Below are 26302 nucleotides of genomic sequence, written 5' to 3' on the forward strand. Positions count from 1 at the left end.
TTTTGTTATTTTAATAAATAAACAAAAATTATTAAGCAATTATTCATATTTTAACATCTTCGAAAAGTATTATGGGATTGTGTACTTAAAAAAGTTGTATATAAATATTAAAACTATAATTACTTGACGCGCCTAATTTTTCGAAGAAAAGAAATGTGCAGAAAACAAATGACTCAGTCATGGATATTAAGGATTAATAATAGTGTTTTTATTTAGAATATAAAAATATCCCAGGTAGTCATTTATATAAAAAATAAAATTAGGTGACTTCTCTCGATTAATATTCATCGATACCGCCGCGATTATCTTAATTACATCCATTGAGTGTGCAACTTTCTCGGACGAGGTTGTAAAGGTGAAGTCTCTTTCTTTCCTTTTTTTTTTTTCGATTATTAACAGTATTATTGCGTGGAAAGTCGCGGTGGCGGTACGTCATCGTGCTTAATGACGTTCCTCAGACCCGGTCACGGCGGCGGTAGCATGTGCCGACAGATCGGAGTATAGTCCTCGCCTCCTGTGAAATTACACCGCGATGCGGCTTGTCATTATCCAATCCTGGACGTTTTATTCCATGCAGCCTTTCGTGCACGTTGTCGAACGCACGCATTAACGGCGAAAGCAGCTCTCCGAATCTTCTTGTTCTTCCGTCCCAAGATAGAGTTCGTCTCTCCTACATTAGGCGATTAATGGACCGTCTCGACGTGAGACAAATCTTCTCTCAGTATATGCACGAGACAAATTCAAATATTGATTCTTCGATAAATTACAGTTTTTCAATTATTGCTACTTTCAGTAGAATAATGTATGAAAATTTGAAATGAAACAAATATTTTATTTCTTTGTATATATAATCGTATTATTTTCCGTTTTTATATTATTTTTTTATTTATACATGTGTGATTAGCCTTTTGTGTTTACGGAGAAAAGAAAAATATCATTAAGCTTGAATGTTTAACATTCTGGTATTGATTATGTAACTTTTTAACGTCGTAAACTCGTAAATGTATTTTCCTAGAAATTTGCTAAGATAGAGATAATAATGACAAATATTATCGTTTATAGCTGAAAATTTTTATATTGTTGAAGATATACACTGTTAGAAATGTAAACACGAGCTTCCTGTACATAAATGCAGTTCGTGATTATGAATGAAATTAAAGTAATGAATGATTTAACTGAAAATTAAGTTATTATATACAGTAATTACTTAAATGAACGTGAATTAAATTTCATAAATTTTCATGAAAAATACATTAAATTTTATATACATGTACACAAATATGCTTTTTAGTTATAAATAGATTAAATTTAATGTAATGTCATGAAATTAAATTCAAATTGTGTAACTTAAAAGTTAATAAAATCTAAGAACATTTCTTGTAACACATCGACGCGATACTTGCTGATCTTCCGCATGCAACAGGTGTCATGCAGCCACGTGGTTATTCCGGCTTTAGATAGAATTATCTCGATACTGTCAAACCGATTAGAGCAAAATTATTTATATAACTCAGCTTGATGCTATCGTCTAGCATTACATAGTCGATGATATTTATACTTTATAATTGAACAGGATTCCTGCATCGAGCGTGGGCGTTTCATCTTGGATGTGCATAGAATGCGTAGGAATATTCTATATCATGTTACATCACAAAACATCAAACAAATACTTTTCTCGAAAAGGAAGAAAGAAAAAGGTCAACTTTCCCAGATGAATAGTTGAGTGCCAGTAATTATAAGTAATTATTAATTATTAAAAAATATGGAAACATGATAATTTTCACAAATATATAGTACAAAAATATTTAGTATAAATGTAATCTGAGACATCTGGCCATCAAGTTGAAGGATCATAGTTACTCTCTTTCAGAAAGGTGAATTTAATCATTACATTAAAGTATTTAATCCTCATGCGTGATTTTTTAACGTAATTACTCGCATGGAGTGTTTTTGACATTTCAACATTGTTTTTCAATTTTCATCGTCTTTTTTAATAATTTACAATTAAAAAAAGATTGATAATAATGATATAATGATTTATACATCATTCGAACATAAAATTTTTTTTTAATTATATAACAATTTCCATTAAATTATTATATAATAATGTGTGTAAATAGCATTCATATATTTAAATGTATAAGATATTTGGGATTTCCTGAACACTCTACGAATAATAAAGAGTTAATGTCACAATTAATGTTGGTGCACTAGAAAAAGAATCTGACTGCACTTAATTATAATTCTGTTGAAAATAAGACAAAATAAATTACTCTCTCTCTCTCTCTCTCTCTCTCTCTCTCTCTCTCTTTCTTATTAAATTTATATTATTATATTATTATTATTTATATTCTAATTTAGTTAAGATAATCAGAATTCTAATGAATATGAATCCTCGTTCATTTTCAATCAGAATTTTTTCTTAATATGTAGTATATGTATATGGAGCAGCACATAACTTTTGCGAAATTCAATTCAGAATAGTTTTTGCTCGAAATACAAAGTAAACGTGCGAGGTAAAAGGTTCGCCAGACAATAAAACAATGAGAATCTATAAACAAACCAGCGATGTGGTTTCAGGATCACCGATGCGTATTCGCGCGGCGTTAAGACACACGCGTGGGTGGTCGGTCCGTCTTTTTGCCCCACTTTCGCTTACGCATGCACGAGCACGTGCGTGCCGGGCCACGCTTGCTCCCGGTGTTCTCGCGATAATAAAGCGACGAGCTCGGAGCATCCACGTGCGCGCGACGGCCGCACCGGCCGCGGCTGGTACACGCATTCCTGCGTGTATGTACCTGCCGCGTGCGTCCGTGCGTGCGTGCGTGCATGCATGCAACGGCATCGATGATATTTAATACATGGCCGACCAGTTCTGCACGATACAACGAGCGCTTGCTCTCATCTTTCTATTGTAAAACGTGAAAGCCGGCGAGATCGCACAGCCAGTTCGCCATCTGCCGATGCACTGTGCGATGCGAAGAATTGCGAGGTGAGATAAATTTGAGATACCTTAAGTAAGATAAATGTGGACATAACCTAATTATTGGACAAAATGACAAAAATTTTGAATATTAAGTTTTTAAATAAATTCGTCTTATTAAATATTTAGAAATAACGAATTTATTTGAAGTCGTACACATGATTAAAAATCTACTGGCTACTAATTGGTATTTATCTTTCTGATCCACAGTGAGAATGTGTAACTATCAAGTTGATCTCTAGTTGAGCATGTGCAATTTTGCTCAAGGAAATATATTGCAATGCGTATAAATATACAAATACTTGAATGGTAATTTAATTCTTTTTTTATTAAATTATCTGTTACGAAAGCTGTATAAATGAATGCACAACGGGATGTATATTATTAATGGAGGTGAGAGGGAATGTTTGCGAGATATATTTATTCGCGTAGAAAAGGTTCAACAAAGTTAAATGACAAAATAAAAGATTGAATTCAACGGCAGACTTGGGTGCCGTTAGACATCAAAATGTACGAGGAAGTCTCCGCCAGGTATAAATGTCACGCATGATTATCAAGAATATAATACACCGTGATTGCCTATCAAGGATTACAACAATTCAGCATCCTGCATATCAGGCAGTTACATCGTGTATATACGGAATTCTGCGAAAGGATTAACCTTTGAGTGTTATATGACATTATCCAACAGCCAATGGCGATGGGCGTTGTGCGTTCTCACGCGCCGATTGCATGCACGCGTGCGACACGCGTGCGTAAAAAAAATAACCTTTAAATATGAGTTAAAAATTAGCCTCTTGAAATAGTCTAAGGACTAATCAATTGTGCTTTTTACCTAATCTTTCTTGCTTTCTATCACGTTTTGAATTTTTCAGAGAGATCTCACTCAAAACGAGTGAAAATTGTTCTAATCGATAACGAAAATTCTGCTACTTGGAATAGAATCCCAAAAAAATATGAAACTTTGCATAAGTTTAAAATAGACGGATTTAATTACGATAAAAGATTTTTTTAGTTTGCTATAATTCGATTTTAGATGCAACCCCTTTTGAAATGAAATCGGGTTTTACAAATTTGACGGACTTTGGGAGAGATATGCGATTGTCGATAAAATAGTCACAAAGAGGGAAAAAGGCATGAAAGTAAGGAGAATGGAAAGAGCACACATTATAGATTAGCTTTAATAGTAATGGAGACATAACAGTTTCGAGGTGCGAAGAACTTGATGGATACCGCTCGACGGGAACGGCGTGTCAACCAGCGGGGTGTCGCAATCGCGAGCTGTAACTTTTTCTCTGATAGGCGATTCCCATGATGACGCAATTTCGTTACTCCCACAGATGTAGAGCGTTCCTTGTAATTCCGACATGTTTCTAAAAGCCGTTCAACGTGCGTAGTGTCGCAATAAATACGCGTGCGGTGACAACGATCCTCGAAACGATTCGAAAGTTTCGATGATTTCGCTCGTAAAAAAAAATAACGACATTATTCGGCGAACGGTGACGTCAATTCGCTGTCGATTATTTAATTTTGAGCGAATTTTGACAAGTGACAACCAATATCCAGAAACGAGACTGAAGACATCTAAAAGACGTCAAAGACATTTTTGTAAAACGTCAAAGACATTTTTGTAAAAGGCGTCTTAAGCGATGTTTACAAGAGTCTGAAGGCGTAAAAAATAATCCACAGTCGTTTATTATTTTTCTCACATTCGATTATGATTGGTCGATTTCTTCTGGTTTGAGGCTTAAAACTTAAGTTTTACACCTTAAAATCTCATTGCAGACACCGCTTTAAAAACATCTAAAAGACATCTTCAAGTACATATGCCTCTATATATTTTCAAGGTTGAGTAGTAACTAGTTAAAACGTTAAAAGAAAAAGTTAATAATTTTTAACTTAGTTAATTTTAAATGCATTAAATTTTAACTTAACTAAGTACTTTTAAACGTTAACTTTTTAACTTTTTTTTTAAGTTAAAAAATTGTTTTATCTCTTTTAAATATTATTTTTGCATGAAATTGAATGGAAAAATAATGGATTTCTTTTTACATCTAATATCTTAGAAAAATAATAAGATATAATAAGACTAAGGATGTATATTCATAATCTGTTCATATTTTAAGACCATATCTTAAGTAATTTCTTAGGATACTAATACAATCCTCTGATTGATTTATGCGGTTATGTCTTGAGCCTTAGTCCGGCTTAATCCTATAATAGATGTTTTAAGCCTTAAATCATAAGAAATTACATGACCAATTACAGTCGAATATTCTTCTCGCATTCAATTGTAATTGATCAATTTTTTAATTAAAATTAAGCTTAAGACTTATTAAAAAGTAATCACTGATCTTGTATCTTCTCTATGTGCTGGCTGTTTTTTTAAAGTTATATAACTTATATAGTTATATTGTTATGTGTTATATACTTATATCATATATGAATAAAAAAATTAAAATTTAATTTACTTAATAATCTATATTGTAATTATTTAATCTCATTTTAAGAAAAATTAGGACGTTATAATCTAAAAAATAATTTTTTTCAAAATTAACTTTTTTTTACTTCAGTTAATTCAATATTGACTTAATTTACGTTAAGTTAATTTTTTATTTCTTCAACTTTTAACTTCATTTTATTAATTTTGTAAAGCCATTAACTTTAACTTTATTCAGTTAAAAAAATTATTAATAATAATTAACTTACCCAATCCTGTCTATTTTGGACTTTGTTGTCTGAAGTCATCCCTGATGGCTTTAACTCGCCGCTTAAGGTTTTGTGACCTCAAATTCGATCTCTAGGAAGGATGAGTTGCCAATGCTTTCGACATTCGCTCGATAATTAATTCTTTTTTTAGCTCAATCAATAATCTATCGATTATTGATTATGTTTCTGTCAACAATTTCATACTCGTGTTACTTGTCAAATTGATAAATGATGAGATTTATGATCGCGTGATTGAAACATATAGCGTGCATTGAAAGGAGATTCTGAAGTCATCTATTGCAGTGTTTCATCGATTATTTTTCAAATAAGTATTTTTCTAACTGCCTTTATATACACAGATTTAAAAATTCTTTTCTACAATTAAGGAGATTCTAAACCAACAAAAGGAATTGTCTGTAATTTTTGTTAATTTAGAATCTTCTTAATTGTAGAAAAGAATTTTTAAATCTGTGTATATAAAGGCCGACAATTGCCTGATCGCCAATTTCTCCGAATTGGCTTTATAAATCACCAAATCCTTTTATACAATAAAAAGTATTCACAAAGAACACACCGGCTACATTAAATTTGACGAGAAAATTGGAAACAAAATTAGAAGTTCACTTTATTTTAGCTCTCACAGCTGTCACTTCATATATAATTTCCTCAGTGCAGAAATAGGTCATGCGAAATAATATCTTCCCCGGAAGCGTATAATGCACAAACAATCCTGAATTTGCGAAATTGTGAAGGCCTAATAAAAAAGATTTTCCAAAATTATATAACAATTACTTTTTTCTCTTTTACAGATTCGAAAATCCTTTTCCACGATTAAAGTATACATTAATACGTGTGAGGTGGAATTCATTCCGAAAACGATAAAAAATTTCGAAATTGAAATCTTAAGAAAAATTTGTTGTCGTTCTTGACATAAATTCCACCTCACAAACACATATTAATGCGTATACTTTAATCCTGGAAAAGGATTAAATTTTCAAATCAGTAAGAAAGGAAAAAAGTAATTAAACAAAAATTATAATTAGTTGGCTAATAATACAAATGGCTTTAAGATCCCTTTGAAGTATAAATAGTAATACAGTCAAATCGATTTTACGCAAAAAAATTACAATTTTGTTATCAGCTTTTGGCGTCTACTCGTAACAATATCTGTTTTATACATATACAAATGTTATAGTTTGTATATGTAAAACAATCCTGATTTGGATTAGGGATTACATGTATAATTTAAGTTGTTCTTAAAATTAAGCTTATATAGATACCTAATAGTTAGTTACTTAGAAAATTTGTGCGTATATGTGCGTGCGATATTGATGTAGTAGTGTGTCATGTACCAATGACACATAAGTCGTATATGTGTTAAATCTTATTAAGTCGATAAAATAAACTGTAGGATCTTTCTTAATTCTATTTAATTGGGCGATTCTACATTTTTTTACTTTACACTTCAATTTTTCAATCCTTAATATGGCTTCGTGTATGTTATATAAATATCTGAGTATGCAAATTGAAGTCTTTTTGAGAAATCGAAGTACCATTTTATTTTATTTTATTTTATTTTTTAATCTTCCAGATTGAGTTTACAAAAGTAATCGATACTACTCTGAAACTTCTTAGTGCATTCCACCTTCAAAAAGCTTTCTGCGCTCGCAATCAACGTTCCACTCGTTCAATTATCATTTCTAAATTATATTTCTCGCCAATCATTCATTCTTTGGAATTTTCATAATTATATGGTGCATGTTGCTACGCATTTTATTTTTTTCGCTCGTCGAATCGACGATTATAAATAACGATCGTGAATTAATGTATCGCCGCACTGTATGTAAATAACGACTGTTCGACGATTTTATTAAGTTCACTTTCTCTGAAAATTCATATCGCCTATTATAAAATTCCGGTTTACACTCGTACGATCATTACAATGTAAGAAGAGTATTACATTATTTCGACCAATTCGAAAGTTTATCCCGAATGATGAATAAAATTTTGCCGTAGTGGACCACGAAGTGACTTGTCCGCAGGTGAAATTCGAATGTCACTGGGAAATTCCAACGTGGATTGCCTTTGTGAAATCCGACGCGATCGGGGATGGTCTCTTGAATTCCTAGGTATCTCAATTCGTAGAAAAGGAGACTGTTCAAAAAGAATCGGAATTACCTGTTTGTCGTTTATCATATTTTTCATCATCTCGTTGTCATCTAAAATAATCGAATATTTTATGACACCCTATATTTACGTTATTACATAAGATTATATGAAACAAATATAATTAGTATATTGTATATAGAAAGGAGATATTTTTAAAATTATTTTTAGAAAGTAAACATTAACAATTTATTAAGAAAAACTAAAGTAAGATGTATATTTCTCAAAATTATTTTATTTTACCTAAAATTTATGTGTAATAATCATAATATGCTACCTTAATAATAAGCAAAAATGAAAAATTGTCTTATTTGAAGGCATAAAAAGTATTTATACAAAATCGAAAAATTTATAGCTTTTAAGACGGTAAGACGGTTATTTTTTACGAAACTCTTTTACATTAGGACAAACTCATTGTTAATTGTTAATTAATAGTTTATTTATAAATAACACTTTTTTAATAAAAACATCCTGTATGAATTGATTAATTCTTTTCGCAACGTTCATTGTATTATTATTGTTCTACACGATTTTACTAAAGTATCTACAAATTTAGTTAGATACAAACCTGAAAATAATTTTATTGGATTATCAAAATAATTAAGATAAGATGCTTAAATTAATTGCTAGAATGTCAAAACTTTTTGCAGTATTCAGTATGGGTTGAGATTTCTATGTAATTTTGATGATCCAACAAAATTATTTTCAAACCAGTATTTTATTATATTACATTTCAAGAAAATCGTTCTTTCTTTATATTCTATGTAATTAATGTCAAATACTTTTTGTATTTATTGTTATTGTACTAATTGTGGTCTAAACATGCAGTAAAAGAAAGAAGAATATTGATGACCAACACTGACTACCGGTTCGATTACAAAGTGTTGAAACAGGAAAAGTCACGTGAGAGACTACGACATTAATGAGGCGTCAATTGAAGATCAAACAGCGAGATAACATGGATAATAGAGACTGCTAATAGAAGCTTCAGTTTAATGACGGGATAACGAGGTATCTCTCGCGTGTCCTAAAAAAATATTTGTCTCATATTGTTACTGTCGAATGCCAGTTTCTATCACTGCAGATTAACTTTAATCTGGGTTTAACTTACTTTCCATCTTTTTGTAGTTTTAAGAATTAGAAAAAGATAAAGAGTAAATTAAATCAAGATTAAAGTTAACATATATTGGTGAAATGGACAAAAATGACGACAACGCTTTATTAATTTTTCAGGGCGGCGAATCCGCTGGAATTAAAAGATCAGAGTTTACGATGGGTGTTTTCCAATTATAAAATCATACGGCGACACAAATTGTATTCCAATTGCCGTAATCGCCGATTACGACAACACACAACATTACACATCCGTACTTATTTGTTAGCCCGAAGGCTACTAGTAGTCAGCTTGTGTTTTCTAGTGATAATTATATGTTACTAATCGCGGTGGCTATAAATGAGATTGGAAGACATCGGTATTTTTGCTTTTTTCATTTAATACAGGCAAAAAATTACAATCTAACTCTATTCGAAGCCTCTATTCGATGCATAGCGTACATAGAAAAAAATATTATTCTATTGCTAAGAAAAGTGATTACTTTCTTCCTTTTAAATGATGGTTATCTTATCTTTAATAAAAAAATATCTTCTTGATACTAATCTTAAAATATAGTTATTGCAAATTTTAGATAAACTCATTATTTACGTGTATTCAAAAAAAGAATTTTCTATTGAATTAAGGATATTATAAAATTTCTCAAAGACCTTATATAATAAATCAATCAAATTTACTTTAATTTGATAATCTTAATTGAACTATTAAACTTACTAGGATTCGAATTTACTACATACACTGAGAAAAAAAATTGTTAATTTGACTAAATGCGTTTAGTTAGTAATAATTATTTAGTTCAAATATTTATATATTTAGATTAACAAAATCTTGTAATTTTAAACAATCTTATTTGAATTAACAAATATTTACTTGACAGTCTGTGATTGTGCTACATTTAATTGAATCAATTAATATTTTTTTGAAACAGCAACATTTTTTCTCTGTAGTATATATTTTTCTATATGTATATTCAGTTCCAATTAAGTCGTGCACAATGTTACACTTCATGCGTCTCTGTATATGTTTGCGTTAAAATGCGTTAAGCAATTGGAAAGCACTCGATGTTTATCATTCGCCTCGGTATCGCCGAAGCCGCAGACGTAAAATCCGGTCCGGGGAACCTTGACGCGATTCCGAGATTACGACGAGGAGGTACAGAGAGCCGCGGCTAATCAGTTAAGGCGAGAGAGATTGAATCGTGGGAACCGCATAATTGTATCTCTGCTACAGATTGTCCCGCGATTTCGTCGCATCCGTTCACGGCGGCCAGCCGCGAACAAGTCAACCAGTCAATCGTGTTAGCTATTAATTGTTTTCAGTTAGAAGCTTCATCGCGGCGCGCATCGTGTCGTAATTTATCATCGCTGCGTTGCGACTCACGTTGTATAACGTATGCCTCATTAAACAGATGTCCTCCGTGTACTTGGTGCGTACTTTGTTGGAATTTACGAACGTCAGGCGCGCAATGTTATTGAAGGAAAATGCGTTTAATTTTAGCACGTCAGTGCGTCGGACGGACGTCAAATACCATCCGGGTAATACCAATGGCGATATCATATACATAAGACGATTATACCCGATAATAAGAGCTGCACGTTAAGGTAATAAATTCAACGTTAATGAAGAGGCGCGGAGAAATACGTTCGATAAAGACTGGGAGAGAAACGAGTACGATAGTGCGATAAATGTAAATTAATTTAATAATGATTAAAAAATGTACTCCTGTCACGCAATTTTGACGGACCTTATTTGTCCGAATGACTTTTGTTTCTCGGAAAAAGAAAAAGAGAAAATCAATAACGTAATATTATGTTGTAATGTGATATTATGTTACTATTATAATGCTGCGTTGGTATGACGTTGACGACAATGTGTGATCGTTCATTCAAATCTCACGGCTCACGTTCGGCTGCGGAACGCATAAATTTCCGAAAGATAAAGTCTTGGCATGTTTGTGAGCGAGTTCGCCGGATATTTATGGGATTTCTGCGGCGATAATGCGGTGACAGCTTCGTCGGACTTATCGGGAGCACTTGGGCAATTGCCGCGTCTTGTAGAACTCTAAATTAATTATGGACTGAGTATGAATCGTTTTTCACGATCCCGACACCCTCGTCGTGCTCGATGAAGCACAGGTCCAGGATATCGCGAAGCAATATCGAGAAAGTTGTGAAATCCGTTATGAGTGATACAAAGATAATTATTGACACATGTAAAGAAATTTTATTGAAGTATTTAAGAATTTAACTGGATACAGATCTGAAAATAATTTTGTTGAATCATCGAAATAGTTATATGGGATACTCAAACTAGTTGCTAAAATGCAAAATCAAAAGCTTTCAGCATTGCTTGTTATGCTTGAAACTCCTGCATTAAAAAAATATTCTAAATTTTAATAAATCATTTGTGTGTGTTGCTTACATAGTTTCTATGTATTAAATATTTACTAAATATAAAGATATCTTTATTTGGACAAGAATCATTAATTTGATTTAACAATCTTTTTTTTTAATAAATATTTATTTACGATTTAATTAGTACTATTCAAATAAGTATTTATTAAAATTTAATACAATTTTTTTCTCAGTGTACGTAATTATTTTGATAGTTCAACAAAATTATTTTTAGATATGTATCTAACTAAATTTTTAGATACTTCAATAAAATCGTTTTTTTTTTAATCAGACGATTATTATTCGATTCCGCGGCAAGATGATATTAAATAATATTTACGTAATCGCGCATGATTCGAGATGCACTAGAGATATTATTCACGCGGGAGATAAATCTTATGGAGATCGCGCATCGACAAATAATACGATTTGTGGTGTTTCAATCTATAGAAATCTGTGAACGAATCGAGAGATCCGTTCGATCTGTCCTCATAAACAGGGCTCCGACGAATAAATTTCTACTCTTTACGGACGAATGGAGAAGAGACATTTAGAGAAGAATTTTAGTCCTAAATTGTTATTTACGGCTTAGTGCAATGTTTTCGTAGAAAACATTGTGTCTTTATTATATCTTTTTCATTCTCGTTTTCGATAACCCCGCGAACGAATCGACTCGAACCGCCGTCGAATTGATAGATATTTCTTTAATTGATTTTTTTAATTAAGATAATATTTTATTATTAGCTTTAATTAATTTATATATATAATTGATATATACAAAATTACATCATAATATAAAATATCAATATTAAATAAAATATTTATTTTTATACAGTTACTTAATCAAAATTTTATTTATAGAGAGGAATAGTAGTTATTCGATCAGTTTATTTTGAAAAAAAATATAAAAAAACTCCGAAAGAGGTAGTTCAAGAAGGTAAACATTACATTCAATGTTTTACATTCAATGTTTATATATTTTGACAAGCGTGATGTCGTCAAATATAAGATGTTTATAAGGAATCTCACATTTAAGATCAGTCAAGTAGTCATTTAATTTTTTAAAAGATCATATTGTTTTTATACTCTAATTAAAATTACTATTATTAAGAATGTATTATACATTATTGATTGATATCTAATTTATTATTTGAGAACATTATGGATATGTTTTTAATCACAATTTTCTGAGAAAAAAGTAACTAAAACACTAAATTAACAGATTAAACGAAATAATATCTGCTTATTATGACAATATTTTTAAAGATTTTAAGTATTATATTGCTTTTTTGCTGCGAGTTTTCGATGAAATTGCATATTTAAAAAATAGTTATTAAGAAAGGAAAAAATTAGTAAAACAATATTTTACCTCAATTCACATTTTTTCACAAGTGAGATATAAAAATACCCTATATGACTATTCCCGGGTTAATGATTCCTTAACGATACGTATGTTATTTCGATGCGGTATAATAAATCATGTACGTCAGCCTCGTTGATGCCCTCGTTCCTGAAGAGTTCGCTCGAAAACCCGATGTCGAGGAAATGATTCAAAGGCGGGCCGACGCGACAATAAACGCCACCGTACGGTTTGAATCGACGCTAACGAGATTTATGATTGGCTTAAATTTTTAAGAGAAAACTTTCGAACGACGACGGCGACGAACAGCCTGCACGCATAGAAGTTCGGGAATGCGCGATGCATTAACCCGTTCACGGCACAGTGCTGCATTTTACCTTCGTGTTTATTCTCAAAATGTCATATCTCGTACATACATTCTCTGGGCGAACATACAAAACAGAGGGGAACAAAAGAGAAAATTGACGTGCAGCATTACGCCACGTCGACTACGTTCCCGTAAAGTGTTAATGCGTGAGGTCGCGTGAAAATTTCTCACGTTTTTTTTCAGAGTCACGACGGAAGGCGCGAACGTCATCGATGGAAGGACTCGTGACGACGAATATGATTAAATAATGGCGAAACTGAGATGGAGATAAAGATAAGAGCGCGGATTGTAAAGAGGGACTCTCGATTATTACTGTTATTATGATTATTACTGTTATTGTGTAATCATTATTAGTCACGATAATTAAATCTCGGCAAATTGAATCCGGAGAGACTAGAATTCTTCTGACTTGGATTATATTTATACTGAGAAAAAATTGTTTGATTCTAGTCGCTTGTTTTTATTTTATCGAAAAGTCAGAGCCAAAATAGAATAGTATAATTTATGCAAATATACTTTATTATATACTTATTAATTCATTGAGAGAAAAATGCTCGGTATCTCTTTAAATTCTTTAGAGTAAAATCTCACTTTGAAAAGTGAAAATTGAAGTAATCTTGAAAAAGAGTGATTTAATTTTTAATCAATGAGAGTGAGATTTACTCTAAAAGTTTCAGAGACATTTTTTTAATTATAATAACATGATAAAATAATTATATTTAGGAAACTCTATTTTTATAGTTATTGCTATAATGATAGTAATAATAGAATTATAATATTTTTGAGGCTTCCATGAGTGCTTTCTATATAAAGATTGTGCGTTTCGCGGATTTTCTCCAAATTCATTCTTGGAATGCCAACTTTTCATGAACCTTGCAATTCATTTCATCAGGGCGAGGAGCAGCCTGATACTGATGAAATGGACTGCAAAGTTCATGAAACGTATAATCTTTAAATATAATTATATTTATAATTCTAAAAAATATATATAATTATTGACACCAAAAATGACTAAAAATTATAGTTAAATTATGTATTACTGTAATTATTTTTCTCACACCGTTAGAAATGTAACCACGAGCTTCCTTTATATGTAAATGAAGCTTGTGATTATGAACGAAAGTAAAAGTAATGAATAATTTAACTGAAAATTAAGTTACATACTTAAATGTAATGAACGTGTAATTTATGAAATTTAATGTACTTTTAATAAAATTTTATGAAAAGTACATTAAATTTCATAAATTTTCATGAAAAATATATTAAATATTTACGTATATGTACACAAATATACTTTTTATAAATACATTAAATTTAATGTAATGTCATGAAATTAAATTGTGTAACTTAAAATTTAATAAAATTTAAGAACATTCCTAACAGTGCAGTATGAGAGAAGAATATTACCTTTCTATAAGATATAAAAAATATATTTTTTTCGTAGTTATACAGAAAACATTGTCTTTCTTTATTCTTTTAATAAAGTTATAGAGATACTTGATACGATTGATAAAAAATCGGACGAATTAGGCTTGATTATCCTAAGCTCCTCAAAACAACATTCTTTTTCACTGAGAGAAATGTGAGGTTCTGGCCATGCTTTACGATCATTCTCATTAGCAATATAAATAGCCTAAGTAAATGATTTTCTGCTAACGTGAAATACGTACATACGCATCGCCGGCGGCCGTCTCTCATTACGATTATCCGTTGCATCCGAAGCGTTCGGCGCGTCACTGAAACGTCCATTATCCGGGCATCCGGATATCTGTCATTGGCCGTATACGCTAATCGGAAGGCCCCGGCAATTGAAGACATCCGGGACATACTTGTTGCACAAAATTGAGACCTGCGCTCCTGACTCCTGGCTTCAAACCGAAATCAGGATCCCACGCGGGACACGGTTTGTCTCGCATTCGAACGCGTACGTGGCAAAATAAATAAATAAATAAATTTAAATGTCAAAGCGCATCTCTCGGGACGTGTGGGAAGAGAGACTCCTCCTCGCACGTTGCACAATGCATGTATTCCGCGTAGTGAATCCTTTGAGGATTCTCTCGAGGATCTGCACAATTCACGGATGAATATACGTATTCAAAAGATTAATTCATTGATCGCCCCGTTATTTATAAGGGAAGAAGATGTTCTATTGATTATTCACCGGAAAGTTGTGCATACGAGATCTTTCCATCTTTCCGTCTTGAGAGATCTCAAACAACAAAAGTCCAGAATTGAAATATAACACTCGTTTATTATAATAACTCGTTGCTATACAACACAAAATTTTCCAAAAAGTGAGTTTAATATTTTGTGTCATTAAAATTTGTTTTGAAATATTAATAGTATTAATTTGAAATGCAATTTGGTACGATAACTGATTGTAGAGGAGTAAATGTTTTGTTTAAAATTCTTTTCTGTCTATTTTTTTTCATTGTAAAAAATATTGGTGTGGATTTAACACTCATATAGAATCTATATAATTCTAATATTGCTTAATATTAACATCAATATGATGTGAATTTTAAACTCCTAATAATCAATACCATAGTGGATTTAAAACCCATAGTGTTAAATTCATAATTCTGTATCATGTTGGTGTTAATATTAACAGCAACACAATAAGAATTATATAGACACATAATATATATACCGCAGTATTTATATAATTGTGAATTGTGTTTAACGTTTAACAATGGCGATGTAAATTTAACATTTAATACCATGCGAGGTGTTAAATGTTAAATTCACATCGCTATTTTTCAGAGTATTCTTTTTTTTATTTTTATTGCTTTTCTGCAAGCAACTAAAAAATGATAATTATATTGTTGTAGCAAATGCGCGATAAGACATCTTCAAGATGTCAAAGAGACATCTTAAAGATGTTTTATCCCTATTTTAGACTTTATGTTGTTCTCTCTCCCTGCCATCGTTGCAGACACACACGTTTGCATAAACGTGAGAAACAACATTGGTATAACGTTGCACAACGTCAGAGGGTCACTGAGGGTCTATTAACGTTATAGCGTACCCATTAACGCGCGGACATTTACAATATAATACTAAATTGCAATCCGTAGCGGATAAATGTAATTTCTGCATGTTCGCGTAATCATCGCGTAATTTATAGTTTATCTTGATTGAAATAATTTTAAGACACTAGTGGCAGCAAATTAGCAACCATTGGAAGGGAAAATTTCTTGAGCGAGCCTTAGTAATTTATTCAAATATCTATTAATATCGAATATTAAAAAAAAAACAACGGTAGGCTATGATATTATGAGATTATTCCTCAAGAATTTATCGCAAATATAAAACTTCAAGTTAAAGCAGATATTTCTTGTTTAAAATATAGCCAGGCGATCGCAAGAATGCGCTTTCTACACTCGTGGCTCCGCGAATGTCGTATTTATTATCATTATTTATAACAAGACGGATCGCGACTCCTACGTTCCCACGACACAACGTCCATCGACTGCAAACCATGTGATTTCGAACTTTACCGCGGTAAGAAACGATATATCACTCGTCACAGATGATTTCTGTAATTGTTTGATATCACGATGACAACCGTGAAATCCTCAGGTGGGCGTTAATATCAGCATCAAACTTTGTGGCAAAGTATCGGCGCGACGTGACGCCGCGCCGCGCCGTGCCGGACCACAGATACAGATAACATTTATGCGTGTCATGTGTTGCCGAAGAGAAACGGCAAGGATTTAAAAGGAACTCAATTTAATGTGACAAGTAACACGTAAATTGCCGTTACATTGTATAATTATACTGAGGAAAAAATTACTAAATCTTAATACGTATTTTTTTTTAATAGTACTAAGTAAACATTGACTTACAGTAAATAAACATTAACTCAATAAAAAATTATAGCTAAATTAAATTAAAACTAAAGATGTTCACAAGCAGTGTGACTATTATTAATAGCACAATTGATTATATTATTTGCATGATTAAAATAATTATAAATATAATTATAAATAATTATAAATAATTGTTCCAAAGAAATAACTATAAATTATATGCTGCTAATTAAAATCTTTTTTTTCTTTCAGTGCATATTTTTAAAAGGCTTACTTTAGAACGGTAATAAATGCTTTATCTATCTCTTTCTTTCGACGTGATTAATATTTCAAGACGCGTTCTCCGGTGGCCGCGACATTAGCATACAATACGAGAGATCGATAGCGATTAGGTCGATAGTAATTAACTTCACTTTTGTCTGCTCTGCGGACGACATTCGCGTTGCATTCACGGAAATTAATTCGGTGATTTGTAATAATTGAAAAAATTGAGGTCGTTGAGGAGGAGTCCTGCACGCCCCGTCGTTTCCTGGAGGTTCTCGTGACTCACTCGCTCGATCGCGGCGCAATTCTCGGTCCACGTTCGTTCGCGTTGCGGGATCGCAGTGCGGTGATCTAAAAATTTGTTTTCGCGCGCCAATCCCGCGACCGGAACCAGGCTGGGCGAACGGTTAAGCGATTCTTAAGCGGTTAAGTGACTGTAAAAAGGTACTGCGGAGGCGTCAAGTCGCGACGCGTCTCTTCGCGGATCGCACGATGATTCATCGCGCGCGCGCGCCGTCGTCGTCTTCTGCTCGCAGCTCGCAGCTCACTTCGACGGCGCCACTTCCGGCTGCCACTGCATGCCGCACGTTGCACCGACGATGACGACGACGTAGTTTTGCGGCTTAGTGCAGCGACCGAGATACATTTCGTCTCGCGGAGATTCCGCACGATAACGATTAGATCACGCATCTAGCCAAGAGCAATAATTTAATCTATTTGTTCTACAGAATATCATAAAATACGTCGAGAATTAAAAAATTCTCAAATCGTTTGATACAAGTCTGTGACAAACTGGATTCTCGATCTCAACCGAGGAATTTGGCAAATCTATTTTATCGATGAACATAATTAATCTACTGTTGACTGAAGTATCCAAATGTTCTCACACTGAAAAAAATATAGTCAACTTTAATAAATATTTAGTTGAATACTGCCAACTAATTTATTAAATATAAAGATATATATTTATTTGATACAAGAAATGTTAATTTGATCTAATAATTATTTTTTTTATTGAACAAATTACTTACTGTAAGTAAATGTTTAGTTGGCAGTATTGAACTAAATATTTATTAAAATTAATTATATTTTTTTCTCGGTGTAGCTTTATTGTCATCTGGCGAGATATTTATTGACGTTCGAATTTTTTTATATTTTTTAATATTTTTTTATATTTTGACACTTCACCATTGATGGCTTTTAAATTTTCATTATATCCGTTATTCTTTGTTCATTAATTTAAGATTGTATCTCTGCGTTGTAGCACTGAAGAAGGCTTTGTAAACATTTGTTAATTATATTAATCTAAAGTTAATTTAATTATAGCTCAAAATAAGCCATGACATTGTGTTAATTTTTAAGCAATAATTTAATTTTATGCACACAAGGAAGTGAATTTCACACGATCTAACATGTAATTATAATTCGTAATATTAGATCGAGAATAATAAATAATTAAGAGAAAGAATGAAGAATGAATTGACCAATTAATCGCATTATCTTAGATTTCGAAGCGATTTCTAGCATCGTGGACGCAAGATTTTATGTTGGGATCTAATTTGGAGAAACACTTTTTAAAAACATACATTTGTGGAATTACTTACTTAACATTTGTGGAATTAATTACGCAAATATCTATGACAATCTATTTTTTTTTAACAATAATTCTTCAGATGCAATAACAATTATTAGATTTAAAGATTTATTGTTAAAAAATACATTGGCATGAATATTTAAATCTCAAAAATGTGTCAATTTTTAGAAAGTGTCTCCTTATGATCCTTTTAGTATAGTTATAAGAAATAAAGGTTTGATAAAATTTTTCAATATATTTTCTCTTCGAGCAAAATCACTTTTATTGATTTCTAATTACAATCTAATTACTATCTAGCTCTGTATGAGTGCATACAAATGATCCTAAATTATTTATTATCGAGGCAGATCTCTTTTCTCAAATCCAGAAATCAAATTAAATTATTTAATTAGTATATTTAATTAATATATCTATTTCTACAATCATCTCTGTAAAGAATAACGTTTTAGTTACATAAACGATGTTTAATTTAAAAATTATAATAATAATACAACAACATTTACATATGCAGAATTACAAATTGAAGTTCTTAATAATAAGAGTATCGCCCTTCATAAGATAGATAGTTTCCTACTATAGAACCGGAACTCTGAACCCAACGGACGAGAGTTCTCACACCCTCTAGTGGTCCATTATCCTCCGTCTGCTGAGCCGCGCCAGTGGTCGCGGCCTCAACGAGTTAATTTTGCGAGCGCCAGCTCGTCGTTGTCTGGTCTTTCTCACCGCAATGGCGGGGAAGGAAAAGGTTGCTCGCTGGTTGTTTCATCGCCATCGTCGTGAAATAGTAGCCGAGAATGGGTTCGAGAAAGTCGACCGAGAAAACGGTGGAGGAGCACGGCGGCAACGGGATAGGATCGGGGTAAGACGAGAGATGCGACTAAAAAAAACGCGAAGGGTGGAACGGTGAGAAAAGAGGCAGGGTGAGATATCAGAAGAGGAAACGTGAGAAGACAAGAAAAGGGTCGTTACTTAATCGGATCGAGAGAGGAGCGCCGTGATGCTCGGAGGACTCCAGAAAATTAGATAATTTCGATGTCACGTCCACGAAGTAATTATCTCTCTCTTGAGTTCGACTTCATCGGATGTAACCAGGGAATCAATAAATGGACCAAAAGTTCAATCGACGAGTTCAGGCGACCTCATCAAGCGCCTCTTGAAAGAAAGTCGCCGAGATCTTAAATGGCAATTGCGATGAATCACATCTTATTTATATTATTTAGCATCTTTGAATTTCGCGAGGAGACTTTTGTAATTTTTTTCGACGAGCAACAGTCTTTTGAGAGGAATTTAAATTATTTCTGAAAGATTATGACGTTATTCCGAGCGTTTTATTTACGTTTATGTATTTTATTTCCTGTCCTTTTGAAAACGATAACATTTCAAAATTTTAATAAACTACGAAAAACATAATTTTGTAGAAGTATCTAAAAATTTAGCTAAATACAGATTTGAAAATAATTACACAAGAATCTTAATCGTGATGAGTAAAAGTTTTAACATTCCATCCAAGCAACCAGTTTCAGTCCTTTATAATTATTTTAGTACAAAATTATTAAAAAAATTTTATTTTATGGACACATATTATATTAATTTTCAACTAATACTTTTTGTGTCATTCATATTCAAAAAGATCATCGTCAGCATTTTGTACGCAGCGTTCGTAATAAGAATAGGACACCGAACGAGCGCAGAGAGACATATTTATAAATTTCTATCCGTAAAAGTTCCAAGAAGTAAGAACGCGCTTCCGGTAGTTACTCTTTATTCGCGCCGTATATGTGCGTTGTAATTGTCCCGCCGCTATTATACACGCAACGTTACGTAAGCGACCGTTTCTGAACCGATGATGAGGCTTTAAGGAAGCCATTATGGCATTTTGTTTCCAGGCGAACGTGAGCCAGGCCGAGTACGAGAGAGCGCACAGAGAGTACCTGAAACAAGTGCAGCTGTCGCACGATGGACAGAAATTTAGAACGCGACGGGACCTCCATGTATTCCAGGCTGCTGGTAAGATCATCTTAACTCTCCTACTGTGTACAAACTAGAAGTCGGATTCGTAGCAACTTTCACGGAAGCGAAGATTATTTATGCAACGCATAAATATATTTCTATTTTCTATGAACTTACCCATTCTAGAATGAATAAATAATAATAAATGTAACGTTAATTTAGCATATTATAAATGTTAATTTTATGAAGAAATATGCTTCCAAAAATTTATTTCCAAATGTTATTTTTTGTGTTAATTTTTTCGTAATGTTTGTGTTACTTTTTAATGCTATTCAGCTTGTATTGAATTAATACAAAAATTTGGATGGATTGTTCAAGATACGTATCCATGTAGATGTCATTAACGTTATTTTGACGTCAGGAATGATGACGAATAATGTTAACTTGGGACTTAGGAACGTTTGTAGTAATAATAATGATTCTAATAACAGTTGAAAAATTTGTGCTGTATTTACTTAATACATTTGTTATATCCCATGGTTCACCCAAGTTTTTTTGTGTTAATTTATTATAAGATGAATATATTAAAAAGTAATACAATAAATGTAACACTTTTGCACAAATTTGAAGAAATTTTTGGAAGCAAATTTTTAGAAGCATATTTTTTTCAATAAAATTAACATATATGATATATTAACATATTATATTTTAAAATTATATTATTATGTTTGTTTATTTACTTACAAGTCATTTCAACACTAATTATAAGAAATGTTAAATATTAATTTTATACAAAATATTTAAATAATATATAACATTTATATTAAATTAATACTTGAGTATATAAAAATTTAACGAGGACCTGTTTTAACACAAATACAAAATGTTTTTAACTGTGTTATCGCTTATGTATTGAATAATTGTTGTGATTATTTAACAAATCAAACAAAAATACGCGATAAGGAATGATTCTCTAGCGACCATAAATCACGAAGAATTATTGCGAAGAATTGCGCGAGGATTGTATTTTTACATCGCATGATCTCTCCGAGATATGTATTTTATAAGAAAAAAAGAACAATCGAATAAATATGCAATCGCTGATCTAATCCAATTTTAATTTTAGAATTAAATTATTCTCAGTCTTAGTTGGAATTCCGCTTCTTCCACGAATTAGGTCCGCGCTGAGATGCCGGTTGCATGCGAGCGAAAAACCTTCTCCGCGCGCATATTCGCGGTACGTATCCAACAAAAACAAATGCGAAAAACGGGGTTGCAGACGGGGAGAGCGGGACAGTAGAGGAAGGTGTAACGATGCAGTTTTCCACCGCGGCCTGTCGATACGTCATCACGACTCGGCAGAGCGCATTCAAGTCTTGGCGCGGCGCGACGTTTCGGTTTCACGATTCACGACGTGAATTGGCCTCTCGACGATCGATCGTTCGAAGGATGAGCAATAAAAGTTGCGTCTCGAAAAAGAAAAACTGCCATGCAGAAACGGGACATCTTGCCGTGATGCGAGAGTTGTACCGAGAGACGCCGATGTATTTACTTTTCCCGTGTCGACGAACTCGTTACGAGAAATTTTTCCGCGAGCCTCGTCTCGCATTCGTTTTCGCATTCGTCGCGTTTTAGTCGCGCCGTTGCGTTTGCAAAGAGTACGATTTCACGAAAGCGAGTAGAGTATTTCACGCAACACTTGACATCTTTAGACATTCGAAATAGGTCCTGAAAAGTTAGTCCCGTTTATGTTAGATATATAAAATATGCCCCAAGCCCATGGAACACATAAAAGTCAATAAAAAATTAAAATGATTTTCTTTTAATCTTTAACGTCAATAAATAGTCAAATTTTGTAGTAAAAAATCGTTTTTTTTTACTTACATGAAATAAAGTCATTTTGACTTTGCCTTGATTTGACATGTTCTTTGGGCTTGAGAATACTTTAGATGTTTATTAAACAAAATAATATCATTTTGATTTGATTTGCCTCTCGGAACATACAACGAAAAATCAAAATGACTCTAAAATGATCATTAAAAATCATTTTCAATCATTTCCGATTCATTTTAATGTCATTTTAACGATACCATAACTTATTGTTCTGTTTGGGGATATTCTGATTCTTAACGTTAATAAACAGTCAAATTTTGTAATAAAAAAGTCAGTATTTTGACTTGCATGACGTAAAATATAGTCATTTTACTTTCTCTTGACTTAGTGTGTTCCTTTGATACGTCCATGTATGGACGGTAGCATAAGAGTCTTGCATAACGCATAATACATAAGAAAATGAACCAAAGTCTTTCAATTTTTCTTTCTATGAAAAAAAAGATTCTGATTGATTGATTTTCTTATGTTTTATGCATTATGCGTTATGCAGAGTTCTGTACTCTAGCTTTACGGCGAACGGGACATCGTTTGGATATCCATAAGGCATCGAATTATTGCAATTGTTGGAATTCGTCATCGATCGGAACGTAATCGATCAATCGCGCGATGGGGGATCCCTCGCAGGAGGAAAAAGAAGCTTGCCGGAAGCGAGATCTAAAAGCGTGTTTCTTCAAGGATACTGGGAAAATATACGCGCGCTATTATTGGCCGTCCACCTAATTTCTCTCGTAGCGCGCGGCTGAGAGAGGAAAAATACTTCGCCGACTTTGTAGACTTCGCGAAGAGCAAACGGTTATAATTTAATAATATGCTTAAAGGAAACTCTCGCCGGACCTGACGACGTCTCGCAATCGAGGTGGTTGATATGCAAGGATGTGTAACATGCAGAATGCCGTGAGGCTGTCGGCTTGGAAATCTCTAAACTGGCCAAATTGATAGTTGCAGAACACAAGTGTTCAATCATGATATCAAAACGTCAAAATAGCTCCAAAAGGATTACCAGAAGTCACTTTTCAATCAGTAATCACAGTGTAATGATTCATTTTGACGTCATCGTGTCTTGTTGTTTCGCTTGGAATAACAATAATGGGGCTTGGTAATACATTACGTTTGCAATCACATGCATTATTTATGTATTATTTCGTTTTTATTTGTACGTGATTTATAAGTTTGAGACCAATTTCATGATATAAAAAAGGTATTTTAAAAACTATTTAATAAATTAAGAAATAGAGAAATCTTATTTTTCAAGCTATTGATATATATAGAAAAAAAATAATTTACCGTTAAGTTTACTTTTTTCTTTGAACGATTATCTTTAACAAAGAATATTTTCTTGATAACAGTCTGAAAATAGACTCCTTAATAATTAAAAACTCATTTAATTATCATGTTCTCAAAAATTTATTTTTTTTTGAAGAACATTAAAAAATTGATTTTAAAATCCAGCATGCCGATGAAAGGTTAAATATAGTATATATTTTTTTCTGTGTAATAATAAATTATACATAATTATATCAACTATTTGGGACCAAGCAATTTCATGTTAATTATGTAAATTTATGATAAACTTAATAATAATCGTAGAAGCAAATTAATGATATGATGCGTGGTGATCGCATGAATTAATCTTAAATTTCAAATTTTAGAATTAATTGACTCAAGTTTTAATTAAATTACTCTTGCGTCGTATACTTCGATATGTCCATAATTTTAAAAAGTGATTGTTCAGTCAGTTGCTTCATCTTTGTGGAGAAATACTATCGAATTAATGAAAAAAAAAAATTAGAACGAACAGTGTATAACTTTTTTTTCATAAGGACAATTATTTCGATCGTGCCAGATTCGCGAAATCCGAGTTACGCGGGTCCGTCCGCGCGTTTTGTCGCGTCGACAAATTAAGACGTGGATCCCGCTAATGAATTCCACGAGCGGCGGCTCGTCGGCGCGCGACTCCGCTCAATTACGGCCGCCCTGAAAATAGTGGGTCAAAGAGATAAAAGTCGGCACGCATCTGGTCTTGAAAACGGGACGGGACGGCCGACGACCACCGCGATGTGAGCGCGGTTTTACGCCGGGTGGTACGGTCCGCATAACACGCACCTACACGCACTCGAGTGGGCTCGAGTCGAAACCAGTCTGAAGTAGGTACTTGTCTATACGCCAGCTAGAGAGGTGCGCAAAGCAGAAAAAGAAGAAAAGCAGGAGGCGGAGGAGGTGGAGGAGGAGGAGGAGGAGAGGAATGGTCTCTCTTGATAGCTGGCTTCTTCCCGTCGTGTGTACACGGCTGTTATTATGAAATAGAAATTCCGACCGCGGCGGAATGCCGAACGACGAGTTCCCGAATGCAATAAGAATGAATCGCCGGGCAGAAACACACTACAAGGAGTAGTTCCCACAAGAAGTAGTCTACCTTGCTTTATCTGCGAGACGTCGTTGCGAGGATATGCCGATACGCGAGAGATCATGAAGAAGTGAAACCCTCCTTCAGACTTTTTCCTATCGCTTCTATTCCTCTTAAACCACCGTTGCTTTAGGTTTATTTCAGTTACTCCCCCTCCTCCCCCCCCCCCCCAGATACTTACTGATATTACTTGGGTTGGAATAGAAAGACCTTCAAAAAAAAAAAGATCTACTACTTGGTCTACCCAAATAGTACTTTTACTTTTAATTTGGTACAATAGTTTTTTTCGAAGAATACTCCTTGTTGTAAGTGTACACTTAGTGCCTTTTTACCTTCTTTTAAAAAGATAATTTTAATTACATCCCATTGAATAAGATAGAACGGAACTAGTTGCACACATGGGCAAGTTGGGCAAATATAAATATCTAAATAACCAAAATATTATATAGATACGTCTATGCTTGCGTAAGATAACACAAAGACAGAGATTACTGCGCTAAATACATATAATTTCCGGTTATCAACAGCCAAATACGTGCGCTTTTTCGTTTTCGTACATCAAAAGTAAAATTATTAGATGAGTGTTCTTTTTGATCTACGTGATAATTAAAGCGATTAATAACAATCAAATGTGTTTTTTTAGAGTTAGTTATAAGTTATTTTTAACTTTAATAATTATTTTTAACTTTAATATTCAAATTGATATTTTATTTAGTGTTTTTTTAGTTATAAATAGCTCAATACTGATATGATCTCAATACTTGTTGAGCCAGTATTTCATAGCTAACCTTATAAATTCAGCTGTTTAAATGAAATCTGCCTTTATCAATGTTTTTTATTCTATGTTAACGATTAAACATATATTTTAATTATTATTATAAAGAGTAAAGATTTTAGTTTTTCTAATTTTGTTAATTAAAGTATTTAAAAAGAAGCAATTAAAAAGAAAGAATATTACAAATTATTATACTTAAGATGAAAACAATAAAAATTTAATTAATATACATAATCTTATCATGTTTTTAATATATAATCTCATTAAACAATTCTTCATGGCTCAACTTATCTTCTTCGAGGATGTTCAACATGTTCCATAGGTAGAACATATTGATCTACTTTCCTTGTAATTAACGTAATTTTTTTTATTTACGAAATATATTAAGAATTTATAAGTACTTAATTATTGAGTCAAATGAACATGCAACGTTTTAAAGCATTTATCATTAGTCTATCATAATTGTGTAAAGATTTATAATAATTTAAAAGTGTCACAATTAGTCCCGCTCTACTTATTAA

General features: G+C 32.7%; 1 protein-coding gene across 1 annotated transcript in view; it reads left to right on the forward strand.

Moving 5' to 3' along the window:
• Nucleotides 1-26302, forward strand: part of LOC105626512 — a gene marked incomplete at its 5' end in the record, with an annotated part of 46405 nt that overhangs the window by 9377 nt on the left and 10726 nt on the right. Inside the window, one exon of the mRNA XM_012207811.1 lies at nucleotides 20646-20766. Within this exon, the coding sequence (XP_012063201.1) occupies nucleotides 20646-20766 (121 nt within the window). The remainder of the gene's footprint in view (nucleotides 1-20645; nucleotides 20767-26302) is intronic.

Source organism: Atta cephalotes (assembly GCF_000143395.1).
Source record: "Atta cephalotes unplaced genomic scaffold scaffold00005, whole genome shotgun sequence".
In the NCBI taxonomy this organism is placed as follows: domain Eukaryota; kingdom Metazoa; phylum Arthropoda; class Insecta; order Hymenoptera; family Formicidae; genus Atta; species Atta cephalotes.